This window comes from Hipposideros armiger, unplaced genomic scaffold, assembly GCF_001890085.2.
Source record: "Hipposideros armiger isolate ML-2016 unplaced genomic scaffold, ASM189008v1 scaffold_43, whole genome shotgun sequence".
Lineage (NCBI taxonomy): Eukaryota > Metazoa > Chordata > Mammalia > Chiroptera > Hipposideridae > Hipposideros > Hipposideros armiger.
In genome coordinates, this window is record NW_017731393.1 from 4,611,195 (window position 1) to 4,629,161 (window position 17,967).

A 17,967-nucleotide genomic window follows, 5' to 3' on the forward strand; every position below is an offset into this window, starting at 1 on the left:
AAACAGTAAAATATGGCAAAAATGCACAGTTTGGTCTTCTATCTTCAACTTGTAAAATCTCCGAAACTCAACCAAATTGCTCAATTTTTTTTTAGAATGAAGCTAGAACTGTCAGCTGTCAAATGACATAGCAATAACATAGATGCAAATGACTCTAGTACTTCCAAAAATGAACTAGTGCCATCTGTGTCATTTCCAAAGACCCAATAGCTATGAGGTCCTGGGTGATTCCTTGGTCTCTCCGAGCCTGGGTGTCCTCATTATAAAGTAGAGGGGTAACACTTTATACAAAGGAAAGTGAACATGAGAGATAATGCATAGTAAGGTCATGCAACCCTGGTGGTTACTCAGTAAACCACAGCTACTCTTGTTTTATCAGGGAGAGCTTTCTGGAGGAACGGTGACACCCTGGACCCCCCAATCTACGTCACTTCAGTCACGAGTTTATTTTCTTCAGATGATTTTACACTCTAAAAAAGCACCTTGTTCATTTATTTGCTCGCTTGTTCATGGTCCCTCTCCCACTAGGATGCAAGGGCCTTTTCTGTTTGTTCTCGTCACGGCCCTTTCCCCAGAACCTAGAAGTGGGCTGGCACGCCGGAGGCACTCGGTCAATACATGTTGGAAGAATCAGCGAACGAACACTTCTCTGGCGCGTGGACAGTCCACAGTCTGTCCGCATACACTGTTTCACTTGTTTGTACAACGAACAAGGCATGGGGACAGGTATTATTCCGTCACTTAACCCAATTTTACAGATGATAGAAATTCAGGCTCAGAGAGGATCCAGGCCTATGACACTCGGCCACACCACACTCTGCCAGCAAGGGCCCGGCTTTGCCACCCAAACTGGGACATGGCGCAAACAAGGCCAGGGCAAGATCACCACCCCTGACAGCCAGCAAGGCCCACATACCGGCTGGTGCTGCTGGGAGCCGGGAGTTCACACGAGCACCAGAAAGAAAGCCATTCTGCTGGCAGCAGGGTCTCCTAAGTGGCAATCTTATAAAAAGAAATTGAGTCAGTATAAAAAATGCCAGGTACATAGCCTAAGCCAGCTCCCCCACCATCTCTGGAAGGATGGGAGAGTCTCAAACCAGGAGGGCAGGGGAGGGGGGGCCTTGGTCTTCTTCCCGAGGAGGTGGTTTCTGGAGGGCCCGGCACTCAGGCATGCGGAGCCCAGCTTGTCAAGGCTTTGACACTCCAGTGTGAATCCAGAAAACACAGATGGATTGGACTGGTGACAACCAGCATGTCTGCTGGGGCAAAGCAGGCCAAAAAGAGGGGGTGCTGAGATACGAAAAGGCTAGAGAGAGGTTTTAGCCACCGGAACGGGACCAAAGGAGTGGAAACAAAACCATCAACGGGAGAAGGGTGCAGCGCTGGCTAGCAAACCCATTCCAAGTGACCTTCCTCCACTGCTAACCTGTGCGAGCAAACTCAAGTTCAATGCCCTTCGTGTAGGACACACATGATAACAAAAGGAAGATAAATAGTATTTTAAAACGAAACAAACATGCATGGCACTACCCCTGGTTCTGGAAGTCCCAGTCTAAGAGGTATTCTACCAGAGAAGCTGCAAAGGGAAACAGGGGGCCCCGGATTTGAATGAGAATGAATCAAAGAAACAAAAGCAAGAGGCAGGAGGGCAGAGGAAAGAACACATCTCTGCTTCCCCAGCCTCACCCTCCAGTGGGGGCTCCACTTCCTCAGAGCCCTGATGGGAACAATAACGACGTGTAGCCTTAACTGAATTATCCCTCGAATGACATCTGTGAAAGCACTTGGGAAATTGAATGCACCTTATAAACATAGGGGATTAGGACTAGTGTGACTCAAACAACTGCATGTTGTTAAATGATTATTCATCAGCGACCAGCCCCCGAACACACACATGCATGCACATGTTATATAGCTCCTACATTTGATATTCAAAAACCCCATTGGGCCGGCCGAGTGGTGTGAAGGTTAAGAACTGGCTTGGGACGCCAGAGGGCCCCGGTTCGGATCCCACATATGAGAGCCAGTGACACTGCCCTCCACAGCTAAGATGCTGAACAACAGCTCAACCTGGAGCTGGGCTGCTGTGAGTCGCAGGCGACGGCGTAGGCTGCAGCCCCTGCTGCAGTGGGTTGCCATGGGCTACCATGTGTAGCCAGCAGCCAGCGTGAGCGGCCAGTAGCCGCAGTGAGCGGCCGTCCAGAAGCCGGCGAATGATCTGCCTCACCCGGGAAGAGCGCAATGATGGTGCCAACTTGGGCCAGTGAAGCGACGTCCTCCACAACTAGACTGAAGAACAAAAGGACAGCAACTTGTCTGTTCCCCTTCCCCCAATTCCCCAGCACTGTTCCCATCCCCCCAATTCCCCAATAAAAATCTTTTAAAAAACCACAAAAAACAAAACCCCATTAATGACAGCACTGTGGCCTAAAAAGGTGGAATAAAAAAAAAGAAAGAGCCCTAGAATGATGCCAAGTGGTCCGAACCATGCTGAGGGTTTGTGTAAGAGGCCAGGCCTACTTGCTACCACCTCACAGGCTGTAAAACGCCTTTTTCACAAAGAGCAGCCTGGCCTCTGATTTCTGCACACCAGGCTGCCTGCCTGCTCCTGTTACTCTGTGTTCCACTGCGACTGGCATCACTTGACCTCGCTTCCTGATTTACTGCCCTCCTGACACGTCAGCCATCTAACCGCAGATACCCTCGCTGCGAATGGGATGTGGTTAGCCGCAGGAACACACTACAGAGCCGATATACTAGCACGTAGAAACTCGAGGGTAGACCCTAATCTGAGTGATTTTTAGATCAGCTCCTATTCCATTTCACCATTTGCTGTCATGTGGTGTAGGCTCCCGAGTTGGCAGAGATGAGTCCCCTTCCTCCTGGCACAGAAGGCAGCCGGTGCGATAAATAGAATGAGTCCTGGTTAAAAGCCCCGGGCTGGGGTCCTGTCACTCCAAACAGGTCCTTTAACCCTAGACTCGCTGTCCTCATCTGTACTACAGGGATAATGACCTGACTTCACAGGGTCACAGTGCCGCGACGTGCCAATTTACAGAGCTCCATACAGCAGCAGGGAGATTTTAAGTGAGTGCAAGAATGTCTTCTGTAACAACCATGTTAGTGATCGCCCAGCCTCTGCTCCAACCTGCAAATGCTATCGGGGGAGGGAGTTTGCTAAGGCAGGTGAGTCTGCGGTTAGGAAGCGCGCTGGCTCTTTAAAGGTCCCAGCTGAGATCTGCCACCGGGCCTGTGAGCGCCTTCCCACCACAGCCTCTCATGCTTATCCCCCTCTCCTTGGAACCAAAGCACCTCAGTTCACTTCACAGCAAGCGCTTAGGCGTTAGAGTTACACCGCACACAGCTGTTAACGGAGGTGAACTAAAGCAAACGCAGCCTCACTCCCGGACCTACCCCAGGGTCTTACCTGATCTTAGGAAGCGGTGGTTACATGCATGCTTTACAGGTGGGAGTTAGTTTGCTCACAGAAAGTGCATTGGGTTAGTGGAAAACGCATAGCTCTTCAACTTTGGCCTGATGTGTTGCCAAGCTATCTGAGTAGGTGCAGGACCGGTTTTCTAAGAATTTGCTTCAAACAGTGAAACTGCGATGCCAAAACCAGACTGGGAAGGTGCTGAGCTGTCAAGCTTCTTTCTCCTCATCCCCGATAATCCTCTCCCCGAAGCTGAAGCCGTCATGGGCTAAGCATTGACCGCAGACAGCCAGAACCAAGAGGTGCAGACGTTTCCTTCTGCAGGAGCCCTCTCCCCTGCCAGGGGCGGAGGGTCCGTCCGCGTTTCTAGGACTCACCAACATCGATTACAAGCAAGAGCAACACACTTCATTTTCACACAATTCATTTTCAGTAAACACAGAACTAAAGGTATATCGACAAAATAAAGTGCTATGTTAACTCCCTTTCCTCCCAAAAAGAAGACACAGTGTAGAGAGAGCTAAAAAGTTTTAAATAAAAATATTTAAAGATTGATCAGCCTTCAGGACCACCTAACAGGTGGATAGGACCCCTATACCCCTCACTGCCCAGCTGCCTGAATATCTGAGAGGAACAGTCTCTGCATTCACATTCACGCCCAGTTCTTCCGTCAGGGCCCCTGCTGGGTCCTGAGTTACTGTGAACAGACAGCTTGGGTTATGAGTGAATTGTCTGTGTGTCACAAGTTTACAGTTAGGAGACATTTTAACTGGTTGTTCTTTTCTTTGTCTTGATTTTAAAAGTACAAAAAAGATCTTAAAACGTAAAGAGAAACAGAAAGTAATCAACAGCCCCTCCCACCCCAGGTGAGGCTGGCAGCCTGGTGCCAAGCCATTGTTCAGGGTGGGCCTGGGCATTACCAGGGGTGCCCAGGGGAACGGCTGAGCCGCCCCATCACCAGGGCTGCTCCCTTCTTCCCACCCACGTCTGCTTCACACCTACCACCAAGGAGGGAAACCGCAGGCTGCTTCACTTCTAAAATGATAACAGACCCCTCTAACTTCCCTCTCCTGTCTCTGCACCGCCAAGGGCCAGCACTCGCCTAAACATCAAGCGAGAGCCGGCACCTCTCACGTTACTATTCCCACCTCTGGCCATAATGAAAATAACTCCCAAAATTAGCAATAAGAAAAAAGGGTAAAATGTCTGAGAACTGTCAAACCATAGATGGGGAAAAAAGCCACTCTATTTTTCAAAGAAAAATATCCAGAGGTGAAGGGTGATGACGTACACCGTCACTGCGATTTTTACCACCCGTTTTACAAACCTAAAGTCTGTGTTAGTTCAGGGACAGAAACGTGTTACATGGGCTGTACCATTCGTAAAGTGTCATGCTGACTATGTTACCTTTAAAAGCATGTTTAGACCGTTAACTCAACATTTAGTCAAAGAGTTATAATTTTCTAAATGTTTCTCTCTCTCCTGCACACATCGAGGACCAGGAAGATCTGGGTCTCAGGCTGCCTTCCTCCCAAACCTGCTGTGACTTCCTTCTGGAATGGAGCCATTCTCCTCCTGGGGTGACCTCATCAACTTGGGGCTGCAGCCATGGCCTCTGCTGATGACTCCTCAACTGAAATCTCTGGCCCAGAACCGTCTCAAGCTCCAAATCTGACTCTATTAGCCCACGACATTGCCACCTGAAGACCTGGGTATGTATGTAAGTGTCTCAATGTGTGTGTGCATGTGACTATGACATACGCAGCTGCATCGGTCATCTCGCCGGTAATCCCCTTCCTGGCCTCCCTCCCCTCCGTGAATGCACCGCCCCGCAGCCAGTTGTTACTCTACAAATCTTGGCGCATCCTTGACTGCTTCTATGTTTCTTACCCTCAACATCAAGTCAGTAATCAAATCCCGCCGACTCAGTATCTAAATATTCAGAATATTAAACTCCTTCTCAATAGCTACAGACCCCCTCTCCATGATCACCCCCTGTTCTGGCCCTGGTCGTTTGTGCTCTGGGTTCCTGCAACAGCCTTACTGGTTCCCCTCGTCCTACCACCCTGTTTCTCCGAAAATAAGACCTAGCCGGAAAATAAGCCCTCGCATGATTTTAGGTGGCAAAATATGGCACCTGGGCATACTGAATATTTTAAGCTGAAGACGTTTGTGGAAAAGGCACCGTTCTCCCTGAAACAGGTCAGAAAACTCTCATGTGAGGGGTGCGTGCCCTCCATATCCTGGAGGATCATGCTATGGCTTCTTCTCCAGCTAGGTCTTATTTTCGGGGAAACACGGTAATAAATATAGAGTTGATCACATCCCTGCTGAAATCCGGCAGCAGCTCTCCACTGTCTTTGGGACAAAACACAGCACTCGGGGTCCGTCTGTCCTCTCACACTTGTTAGCCCCGTCGGACACTCCGCCTCCTTCACCTCCTGGGCCTCCTGGGCCACAGCGCCAGCTGGATTACTTGAAGTTTCTCCTGCTTCTCAGCCTTTTCCCCAAGCTGCTCAGAAGGCTTCCTCTTCTTCACGCGGCTCACCTCCACTTCTACTGTTTGAAGCTCATCGGTTCCGTGCTACTTCCTCCCAGAAACACCCCTCATCACCAGCACTGGAACGTGTTTCCAGAGCACCCCGTGGCTGACCATCATCACCGCACTCACTGTAATCGAATGTTTTGCAGACATCCGTGTACTGGAGCCGTCCTCCATCAGACTGTGAGCTCCTGCAAACAGGAACTGTGCCATTCACTTTTGGAAGCCTCTGCGCCTGGCACGTGAATGTGCCAGTTGAAGAACTGCCTCTCATACTTCCAGCAGCAGTTCGGAACGTATGGTCCCAAGACCCCCGAGAGTCCCTGAGTCCCCTTCAGGAACTCCATGAGGTCAAAACTGTTTCACAATAATACCAACACATGATTTGCCTTTGTCTGTGTTGCCATGTGCACTGTTACTGCAAAAGTAATGGTGCCTTAGTCCAGTCACATTGGTGGCATGAAGTTACTGTGCTCTTTGCTGCCACTTACAGTAAAAAAAAAAAAAAAAAAAAAAAAAAAAAAAAAAAAAAGCCAAGTTCATGTAAGAATGTCTTTGATGAAGCTGCAAACATTAATTTTATTAAAACTCAAGCCTCCCAGACACGTCCCTCTCTAACATGCTGTGTGGCAAGCAGGAAGGACACACAAAGCTCCTTTGCTGTAGGCGGCTGTTTCCAGGCAAAACACTGTGCCACTGAGTGGTGAGCTTTTCCTCAGGGAACACCATTTTCACCACAAAGAGCCACTGGGAGACAAATTGTGGTTATTCAGACATGAGGTTCTGTGATCATCTCCTTAAAAATGAGGAAAGTGAGCCTGTCGCTTCAAGAAAAACAATGGACAGTGTTTGTTGCCATTGAGAAAATCTGAGCTTTCAGGGGGAAAAAAAAAAAAAGAAACCCAGAAGCTGGAAAACTTGCATCAGCCTCCGGAAGCTGAGAGCTTCCCGACAGACACTTAAAGACTTGTCTGGTGATCTTAACCCTTGTGATTGTTTGATATTATATAGTGAAATATGTCCACATTTGAAAGGTCTGCATAACGCACAGAATCAATATTTTTCAAGTGACCGAAACATGACTTTACAAAATCATGTGTGGGTCAAAGAGCCGTTCATCCGAATGCACGGTGGACCAAAAGGTTTAAGAACCTCTGACTTCCAGTGTCCGCCGAAGGACTTGAAGTGGAAGGACAGGCACCCAAATCTCCATCAGGAAAGACTTCCTCCTCCTCTTAGGAATGGGCCGAGTGCCCTGGCAATTAGGAATATATCTGGGGCTTGCTTCTGACAATGGATCATCTCAGTGTTAGCTTTCCTTGTTTCACACAAAACACCTTTCAAAGTTGGAGCACACTGAGAGGGCATGTGGAGAAAACCTGTGGATCAGGCATCCTAAGAGCTGCACTCCAGTTGTCACTCAGGGACACCAGGTGCCAATCCGGTGAGCGGAGCGGAGCGTCCAGCCTCTGTGATTGCAGTGTCTTTATCAGCCCACAGCCAGGACTGTGGGAATTGAATAAAATGTGAGGGAAGAGTCTTCCAGGCAGAACCTGACCACAGGTGTTCCCCAGACCACACTTCAGGTCTCACCCGTCTGCATGTGGTATCGGTAATAACCCTCTGAAAGGAAGGGGTGTGATGAAAGTCAGTGGAACAAATGTGGGGTTGAGAAATGAAGGGGAAAAGCCTAGAATGGGGGCGGTAAAACAATGTTTAAACATCTGTGCTCTGACGTGTCAGTAGCTGTCATACCTGCTCCCCAGGAGCCCCCACAGTCTTATTCCTGTCAGATCTTTATCTTTCAGGAGCCACCTTTTACCTCAAAGCAAACACAATGCTTGTCTTACAAGTTTCTCCACAACAATGACAGCGTCACCAACATGGTGTATCTTTTAAATCATAAAGAAAATACAGAAGAAATATCACAAAACCCAAAAATCCACTCGGAAATGTTCCCCCATTGATCAATTATGAGCCATCCAATTGAAATCGTTCCTGCAGATTGCAGAAAGCACGAGGGAGCTACAGCAACTTGGCACTGAAACTACATATCTACTCATCCCCATTTTCATAAAGACAAACAAAAAGAAACTGCTGTTTGTAGAAGAAAACCAGATCATTACGATATTCCCTAAAATAAATCAATGTTAATTGTGACACAATCATTACCGTATTAGAAGGTGTACAGCTTCTTTTCAAAACAAAGCCTCAGAGATCTCCGTTTAAGCACCGGAGAAAAGTCAAGCCCACAGATATCAAAATAACGAGGTAATGCTTAAACCATGAGCTGTGGGCTGTCAGAAAGGCTCTGGAATCAAACAAACCAGGGCCGGAATATTGGTTCTGCCACTCCCTAGCTGTGTGACCTTGAGCAGGTTACTCTGCCTCTCTGAGCCTCAGCTGTTCCATTTGTAAACCCTAGGTCACCCAACCTGCCTGCCTCAGGGTTGGAGTGAAGAGTAAAGAGCAAAAGGACCCAGCACAGGGTCTGGCACAAAGTCACTAGGAGTTCGTCTTAATAGAATAATGACTACTGAGAGACACCTACACCTGCATGATGGCCTGGGAAAGTGGGAACGGGCATCTTCGCGGCTCTGAGCTAACTGGTCCATTTGGGTGGGATCCACCAAGCGGGGGGCGGGGGGTGTGAGAAAAAAGGAATGGGAGCCTCAGCTGAGCAATGTGCAAACCTCTGCGTTCTCTAAAACATCTTTAACTTTTATTTTCACGTACTCTACTATGTAATCCATTCTTTGTTTTATGACCTATTACTTTAAAAAAGTGCTTCATAGTAAAATTGGTTCCTTTGGCCTTCTTTTGGGGATAATTTATTTTTAAGATGAACTTTAGTCATGCGTCCTTTTAGGTCCTTTATGTCTCTAGGTTTCCATGAAAATGACAAAAGTCCTACCTTTCTCTTTCTCGTTCATGTTCAGGGAAAGAACAGGGTCATCTTTTAGAAATTACAATAACACAAAACACCGATGAAGGCTGCATGTGCATCAAATCCACGGCCTCCACACTGCTGTAACCTTGGCGTTGCAGCGTGCAGCGCCTTGACGCTGATGAAGGTCCCCGTGGCAGGCACAGCGTGCCCTGGGCAGCTGACTCAGGCACGGGCAACCTCACAGTAGGTAGGTAGGTAGGTATGAAAGGGGCTCTGGGGTCAGGTAAATGGAATACTTTTTAATTGACTTTAATTGATAACTAGTTATTGATTTGGATTGGTATAATTACAGTCATGAACTGCTTACTGATGAGGCTACATTCTGAGAAATGTGTCATTAGGTGATTCCATCGTTGTGTGAACATCTATGAGTGCACCCACATAAACCTGGGTGGGACAGCCTGCTGCTCCCAGGCTACATGCCTGTACAGCATGTGACTACACAAAACACGAGATTAAGTCAAGCACAAGAGAAAAGACACAATCAAGAGGCGCGATGCAATCAAGAAAATGATGCAATCAAGAGATGCAGTAAGCAGTCCTAAGGGGGAAATTCATAGCAATGCAGACCTAAAGAAACAAGAAATATCTCAAATAAATAGTCTAACTTTACACTTAAGGGATCTGGACAAAGAACAGCAAACAAAGCCCAAACTGAATACAAGGAAGAAAATAATCAAGGTCAGAGCAGAAATAAATGAAAAAGAGGCTTTAAAAAAATACAAAAGATCAATGAAACAGAGAGCTGGTTTTATGAAAAGATACACAAAATTGACAAACCTTTAGCCAGACTCATCAAGAAAAAAAGAGAGAGGACCCAAATAAAATCAGAAATGAAAAAGGAGACATGACAATGAAACCCACAGAAATACAAAAAATTTTAAGAAAATACTACAAGCAACTATACACCAACAAATTGGACAATCTGGAAGAAATGAATAAATTCCTAGAAGCATACAATCTTCCAAGGTGAATCAAGAAGAAACAGAAAATCTGAACAGGTCAATTACAACTAATGAAATCGAATCAGTTATCAACAAGCCCCCAACAAACAAAGGTCCTGGACCAGATGGCTTCACAGGTGAAGTTTACCAAATATTCTAAAAAAGAATTAACACCTGTTCTTTTCTAACTACAGTAATACCTTGGTTTGCGAGCATAATTTGTTCCGGAAACAAACTCCTCATATTGCAAGACACTGCCCGTTTACCACGTTAAATTGTACTTGGTTTACGAGTATAATTCGTTCCGGAAACAAACTACTCGTATTGCAAGACATTGCTTGTTTACCAAGTTAAAATGTATTAGAAATGTTTGCTCGTCTTGCGGAACACTTGCAAACCACGTTACTCACAATCCAAGGTTTTCTGTATTCCAAAAAATTCAAGAGGAGGGAAGGCTCCCAAGCTCATTGTATGAGGCCACCATTACCTTGATTCTAAAACCAGGCAAAGACAGTACAAAAAAAGAAAAAGAAAAACTATAGGCTGATATACCTGATGAACATAAATGCAAAAATTCTCAACAAAATCTTAGCAAACCGAATTCAGCAATACATTCAAATGATCATACACCATGATCAAGTAGGATTCATTCTGGTATGCAAGGTTGGTTCAATATCTGAAAATCAATTAACATGATTCACCACGTAAACAAAATGAAAAATAAAAATCATATGGTCATATCCATAGATGCAGAAAAAGCATTTGACAAAATCCAGCTTCCATTTTTGATAAAGACTCTCTGCAAAGTGGGAATAGAGGGAGCATATCTCAACATAATAAAGGCCATACATGACAAACCCACAGCTAATATCATATTCAGTGGGGAAAAGCTAAAAGCATTCTCCTGAAGATCAGGAACAAGACAAGGCTGCCCACTTTCACCACTTTTATTCAACATAGTTCTGGAAGACCTAGCAGTAGCAATCAGACAAGAAAAGGAAATAAAAGGCACCCAACTGGGAAAGAAAGAAGTAAAAGTGTCATTATTTGTAGATGGCATGATACTACATAGAGACAATCTAAAAGATTCCACCGAAAAACTATTAGAATTGATAAATGAATTTAGTAAAGTAGTAGGATACAAAATTAATATCAAGAAATCGGTTGCATATTTATACACCAAAAACAAACTATCAGAAAGAGAAATTAAGAAAACAATCCCTTTTACAATTGCATCAAAAAAATGAAATAAATAAAATACTTAGGAATAAGCTTAGTCAAGGAAGTAAATGACCTGTACTCAGAAAATTATAAAATATTGAAGAGAGAAATTAAAGAAGATGCAAATAAATGGAAACATATACCATACTCCTGGATAGGAAGAATTAATAATAGTTAAAATGTCCATAGTACCCAAAGCACTCTATAGATGTAATGCAATCCCTATCAAAAGACCAATGGCATTTTTCACAGAACTAGAACAAATAATCCTAAAATTTATATGGAACCATAAAAGAGCCCAAATAGCCACAGCAATTTTGAGAAAGAAGAACAAAGCTGGAGGTCACGCTACCTGATATCAAACTATACTACAATGCCATAGTAATCAAAACAGCATGATATTGGCATAAAAACAGACACACAGATCAATGGAACAGAATAGAGAGCCAAGAAATACATCCATGCCTATATGGTCATTTAATCTATGACAAAGGAAGCAAGAATTTACCCAGGGGTAAAAACAGTCTATTCAATAAATGGTACTGGGAAAACTGGGCAGATACATGGGGAAAACAAGAAAAAAATGAAACTGGACCACCTTCTTATGCCATATATAAGAATAAACTCAAAATGGATTAAAGACTTAAATGTAAGACCCAAATCCATAAAACTCCTAGAAGAAAATACTCGTATAGGAAGTAAACTCTCAGACATTATCCTTAGTAATATTTTTACTGATATAGTTCCTCAGACAAGGGAAACAAAAGAAAGAATAAACAAATGGGACTACATCAAACTAAAAAGGTTTTTCACAGCAAAGGAAACCATCAGCCAAATGAAAAACATCCTACTGAATGGGAGAAGATATTTTCCAATGATACATCTGATAAGGGGTTAATATATTAAATATATATATATATATATGTATATTTAAAAAGACCTCATACAACTCAACACCAAAAAACCCCCAAACAATCCAATTAACAAATGGGCAGAGGATCTGAATAGACATTTCTCCAAAGGACATACAGATGGCCAATAGACATATGAAAAGATACTCAACATCAGTAATCATCAGAGAAATGCAAATAAAAACCAACATGAGACACCACCTCACTCCTGTCAGGATGACTATCATCAATAAATCAACAAACAACAAAGTGCTGGCGAGGCTGTGGAGAAAAGGGAACCCTCATGCACTGTTGGTGGGATTGTAATAGATTGGTGCAGCCACTATGGAAAACAGTAAGGAGATTCCTCAAAAAATTAAAAGTAGAGTTACCTTATGATCCCACAATTCCACTCCTGGGTATTTGTCCAAAGAAAGCCAAAACACTAATTCTAAAAAATATACGCACCCCTATGTTTACTGCAGCACTATTCACAATAGCCAAGATATGGAAACAACCAAAATGCCCATCGATAGATGACTGGATAGAGAAACTGTGGTGCATTTATACAACAGAGTATTACTCTGCCATAAAAAAGAATGAAATCTTACCATTTGCAACAACAGGGATGGACCTAGAGGATATTATGTTAAGTGAAATAAGTCAGACAGAGAAAGACAAATACCATATGATCTCACTTACTATATGTGAAATCCTAAGAAACAGAATAAATGAGCAAATAAAACAGAAACAGATTTATAGATACAGAGTACAAACTGATGGTTGCTAGATGGGAGGGAGGTTGAGGGATGGGTGAGAAAGGTGAAGGGATTAGGAGGTACAAATTGGTAGCTACAAAGTAGTCACAGGGATGTGAAATACAGTATGGGGAATATAGTCAATAATGTAAAAACTATGTATAGTGTCAGATGGGTACTAGGCATTGGGGGAATCACTTCATAAGTTATATAAATGCCTGAGTACTGTGCTATATACCTGAAACTGATATAAAATAATATTAAATGTCAACGGTAACTAACATGCGTGCACGCACGCACGCACACGCACACACACACACACAGATGCGCACACACAGACACACACACAGACGCGCACACACAGACACACACACAGACGCGCACACACAGACACACACACAGACGCACACACACAGACGCACACACACAGATGCACACACACACAGACGTGCACACACAGACACACACACAGACGCACACACACAGATGCACACAGGCACACACATAGACGTGCACACAGACACAGACGCACACACAGACACAGACGCACACACAGACGTGCGCACACACACATACAGACGCGTGCGCGCACACACACACAGACGCGCACACACGCGCACACAGTCACACACACACGCACACAGTCATAGGATATAAAGTACAGCATGGGGGTATAGTCAATGGTATAATAGCAATGTACGATGTCAGAGGGGTAGTGGACTTGTCGGGGCGATCACTTTGCAAAATGTGTAAATGTCTAATCATTACCTTGTTTTGTACACCTGAAACTAATAACAAATATATGAAAAAAAAAAGACGCAGTCGACACGAGATGTATGAGGCTGCTCCCAGGGTAACAGGCATACTGTTTTACAGCAAACTTTTTTTATAAGTAGGAAGAGCGCACTCTAAAATAACAATAAAAAGCACAGTATAGTAAATCCATAAGCCAGTGACATGGTCATTTATTAGCAAGTACTACGTCCCATATATGGGTACATGCTATACTTTTATACGCCAGGCAGCTCAGGAGGCTCGTTTACACCAGCATCACCTTGAGGCCACAGGAATTTTTCAGCTCCATTAATTCATGAGACCACCTCTGTATGTGTGGTCTGTTGCTGACTGAAATGCCATTATGTGGCCCATTACTGCATATGCAAACTTTAGAGTCTTCTTACATCTCTATATTTTTAACAGGTGAAGACAGTTATTTTTGTCAGACCCAATAATCTACCAGATTATTTGCTATACAACCAAAACAAAAAACAAAAAACAAAACAACCACATACATATCTATGTGAGGGTATTTGAATTTTTGCCTTGAAGATTAAAATAAAAAAAGCCAAGCAATGGTCCTTTTTACCCCCCCCCCCCTTAAATCAAAAGCAGGTATTTCTCTTGCACAAGACTTTCGTTTGTTGCTTCCTCATTGAGAAACGCAAAATGGACAGGTTGGTATTTTAAAGCACACTCAACTGGTTCAGCCATAATCCTTTTGTTCAGGATAAGCAGCTTACTCATCTTTCCTCCAGAAAGGTAGCTAAGGCAGGTCCCACGGCCAAACGGGCTCCGTCGCCTCCATGGGCGGCACCTAATTTATTCCGCTTTAAGGAGGAAGATGTGGAGCTGACAGCGTGTGGGATGGATTGGGGGCAGAGAAGTTAGAGAGCCTTTCTTTGGTTTATAGCCCCTCAGCCCACTCTCCAAGGGAACAGGAAAGAGCATTATTACACTCAGAAGCACTTTATCCGCTCACTTGCTTTTAAAGCCACAGTAAGAATGTTTAGCTAAAGAAAAGCAAATGGTAACAAAGCAGATGGTAACAGAGACGCTGGTCACTGGGAACCCCAAACCAACGACTCAGGGGCCTCTATCCAAAGGTTTACGTTATTTCCTTGCCTCTTGGAAGTTTCCGCCACCCTGCAGAGAAGCCTGGGTCCCCCTCCTGCCCTCACTCCTGTCAAAGTGGCCCTAAATCTTAGCACTCTGAGTCTCTTTGGTGTGGAGGTCACCTGACCCAGACGAATGGTACAGCCCATTGTATACAGAGGGAAGGGGGACCGTGCAGGCTAGGGGCGCACAACGCCACAGAGGCGGCCATCAGAGGCTCCTAGCGGGGGAGAAAGTCCCAGAAACACCTGAATGCTAGAGGGTGCCTGCAAAAGCCACGAGGTTCGTAAACCATTACGGTTTCTAGTTACAGGATACTGAAAGAGAATCATCACCTGCGTATTGCCTAAAATCTACATTTTTAGATTTCGGTTAAACAGCACTCATTGGATTGACTGTCTTTCTCAGTCTATACCCAGATGCTTTGGTGTCATAGAGACAGAGCCTTGTAAGTGCCCGCAGGGACGTGTGACTGACAGGGCCAGGGCGCCACACCTACCAAGGCTCCACTGACATAGTTGGCAAGCCCGAACCACCAACGTTACAAGCCCTACATCCCTCTGGAGTGTAAATTCTACACATTTACTTAGTAAGCATGGCCACGCACGGCTTCCAAAGATGAGTGCAGACATCAGAGGCTCTACTCTTGAGGGTGTCAGAAGGGAGAGTGTAGAAAGAAGTGTATGCGGTAAACCCCAAAAAGACATGGGGAAAACATCATGGGGGGACCCCAGACCAACATATCTGGATGTATGGGGGAGGTGCAGAGAAAGAACAGGGAAGTACTTCGCCATGTGATCAGGTAGCATTTTGCAATTCACAAAGCACAGTCACAGACTGTCACACCTGCAAGAATTAGGAAGGCCGCTTCCCAGAACGGAACACCAAGGCCACCGAGGTTGACGGTTTGTCCTGGAATCTGAAAAGAGCCACCACTTCGTTTGGATTTGGTCAGACATTTTTTTGGATTGGGTTTTGAAGAGCTGAGTCCTAGAAGGCAGACCCTTGGTCCAAATCAACAAATAACTTTGAGGGCCTGTGAAGGCAGCAGAAAAGGGGACCCCGAGGCCAGGGTCCAGCAGGTTGAGAGCTGTGTGTCCTTCGGGAACGACTTAACCCCCAGCTCCTCTGCTATGAGAAAGGCCAGCCCCAAGTCATGCCATGGGACTGTTGCAAGGACGGATGGAGACACGACAACAAAACCAGAAGCCGTAGCTAGTAAGCAGATGTGAAGTATCACTGTTCCTTTTCACAAGCCAAGCGCCAGGCCTTGTCAATAGGAGACACTCCAATTTCAGAGGGAGGGAGGCGGGTGGGGACAGGAGGGAGGAAAAAAGGAAGGAGGGAAGGAATTTAGTAAATTTAGTCGACTCTGAACGCAGCATTCTCGGGACAAGGCTTGGCCTATCTGGCTGCTTGGTTCTGCAGGCACCTGGCTGGCTCTAGAGGACACTGTGACAGGTGACTGTGGCACAATGGCCTCACGGTTCCCCCAGGGGCACCATTCAGCCGTAAGCCAGGCTTTCTGCTGAATGTCGCTCAAATGTGGGGCCACTGTCCATGCACAGAGGACCGCAGGGAAGACCCATGGACAGAGTCCCATCAGCAGCCCCTTGGGCAGCACGCCAGCCTGGCTATCAGGGACCCCCGGCCCACAAACCCTTCCCTAAAGCCTCTGGGGCTCAAATGCCCCTGACTTCAGGTTCTGACCGCAGAATGAAGCGTGGAGCATATTCCATATGCCCCCCAAGACCCCCAGCAGGGTCTGGGGCAACACCTGTAACCACACTCAAAAATACCTCTACAAAAAAGCAGAATTTTCATAGGAAAAGAAATACAGATAAACCATTAAAAGCCACGTTTCAATTCAGATGAGCCGCCCCACTCTCCCCCCAACAAACGATTCGTATCAGGCCAAGGTTAACAAATGAGTTACCAAAAAACATTTGGTTTTCAGAGCCTGCTGGATTTTGAAATCCCAGACAAGGGATGGTGGGCTGACTGAAAAGCTAGTTCTCAGACCTCAGGGCTGTCGGGTCTCAAGGCCTCTGAGCTAAACCCCATGCCAGGGATGGGCACGCTGTGCTCAGCCCACACTGCGGCCAGAACGGGGACGTGCCCGAGGAAGGAGGCACCACTGCAGTCAGCAGTCTCCCACCTCTAAGACACAGCATCCTGTGATTCGAGAAGGAGAATTTAAAAAAACCAAAAAACAGGACAAGGCACTTTACCCAGGACGTGGCCCTGAAGAAGGCAAACGTTTGGTAAACATACTTAAGCAGATAAGAAAATTTCCAGTTTTAAGAAAATGCTGTGGAATCCTGTAAGTAATCTTGTCATGCCTTATCTTTTATACACCCAGAGTTTTGAATGTCAGGTTTGCTTAAAGCGGGGTGTATCAATAAATAATTTTCAAGGCCCAAGAAAAAAAACAACAAAACTTGCAGAACGAAAGATGCAATTATAAGTATAGTATTTTCTGTTTAAAGTGCTCTTTTAAAAGCAGATTACCAGATCAGGTGGATATTAGCATGCAGACACCCACAGAAGGCAACATGGCCTTGCTCATGGAGCCCAGATTTCCTGGGGAGACCTGCATTTGAGATTCCTCACTCACTTAATGGTGTGGCCCTTGGTGAAGTTACTTACCAGCCAACCGTCGGCCTGACTGCCTGTAGAATGAATGTGATAAAATAGCACCTGACTTACCTTAGAGTTTGGTTGTGAGAAGTAAGTGGGAAACACCTACCAAAGGTGCTTTTAAAACTATAAAATGCAAATGGAGGTTGGTTTCCATTGGGTTGCACGTTAAGGTCAGTAAATGAAATGAAAATAGAGCGTCTCTAAATCACTTTTGAAGAACCCCTTCGTCCACAGTGTCCAGCAGACATGGCTTTTTGTGAACTGCAGCCTCCCCTCCAGTGGTGGAACAGATTACAGTGGTTGGCCCGTGTTTAGATGCCACGTCGAACAACAAAAAAAATAGCCAAATAAGCAAAATAAAATTGTATCCATATACACCGGGGGTGCCAAAAAAACATATACACATCTTAAGAGACGTTATCCATGTATTACTTTTCGAAGTTGAATTGAATTCGGTAGCCATGTGTAGTACGGCGTTCGCTCAAAAGATGGTGCTAATCAAATGAACGCTAGCATCATTCATTGCATTACCATCTTTTTAAAAAATATTTTATTGGGGAATTGGAGGAGGGGAACAGCATTGGGAAATCAGGGAAGGGGAACAGACAAGTTGCTGTCCTTTTGTTCTTCAGTCTAGTTGTGGAGGATGTCGCTTTACTCTGGCTGCTGGCTACACACGGTAGCCCATGGCAA

At 45.2% G+C, this 17,967-nt stretch overlaps 1 protein-coding gene across 8 annotated transcripts in view; it reads right to left on the reverse strand.

Moving 5' to 3' along the window:
- Window positions 1-17,967, reverse strand: part of EML1 (EMAP like 1) — a 172,477-nt gene that overhangs the window by 89,247 nt on the left and 65,263 nt on the right. For 6 of the 8 annotated variants that reach the window (XM_019639387.1, XM_019639384.1, XM_019639383.1 and 3 more), the window contains exon 1: window positions 917-1,061. The exons of 1 other annotated variant lie outside the window; for it this stretch is intronic. In XM_019639387.1, the coding sequence (XP_019494932.1) occupies window positions 917-1,046 (130 nt within the window). In that variant the 5' untranslated portion in view covers window positions 1,047-1,061. Of the gene's footprint in view, window positions 1-916; window positions 1,062-3,427; window positions 3,560-17,967 lie in introns of those variants that run through there. One more of the 8 variants, XM_019639389.1, reaches the window with a different exon arrangement.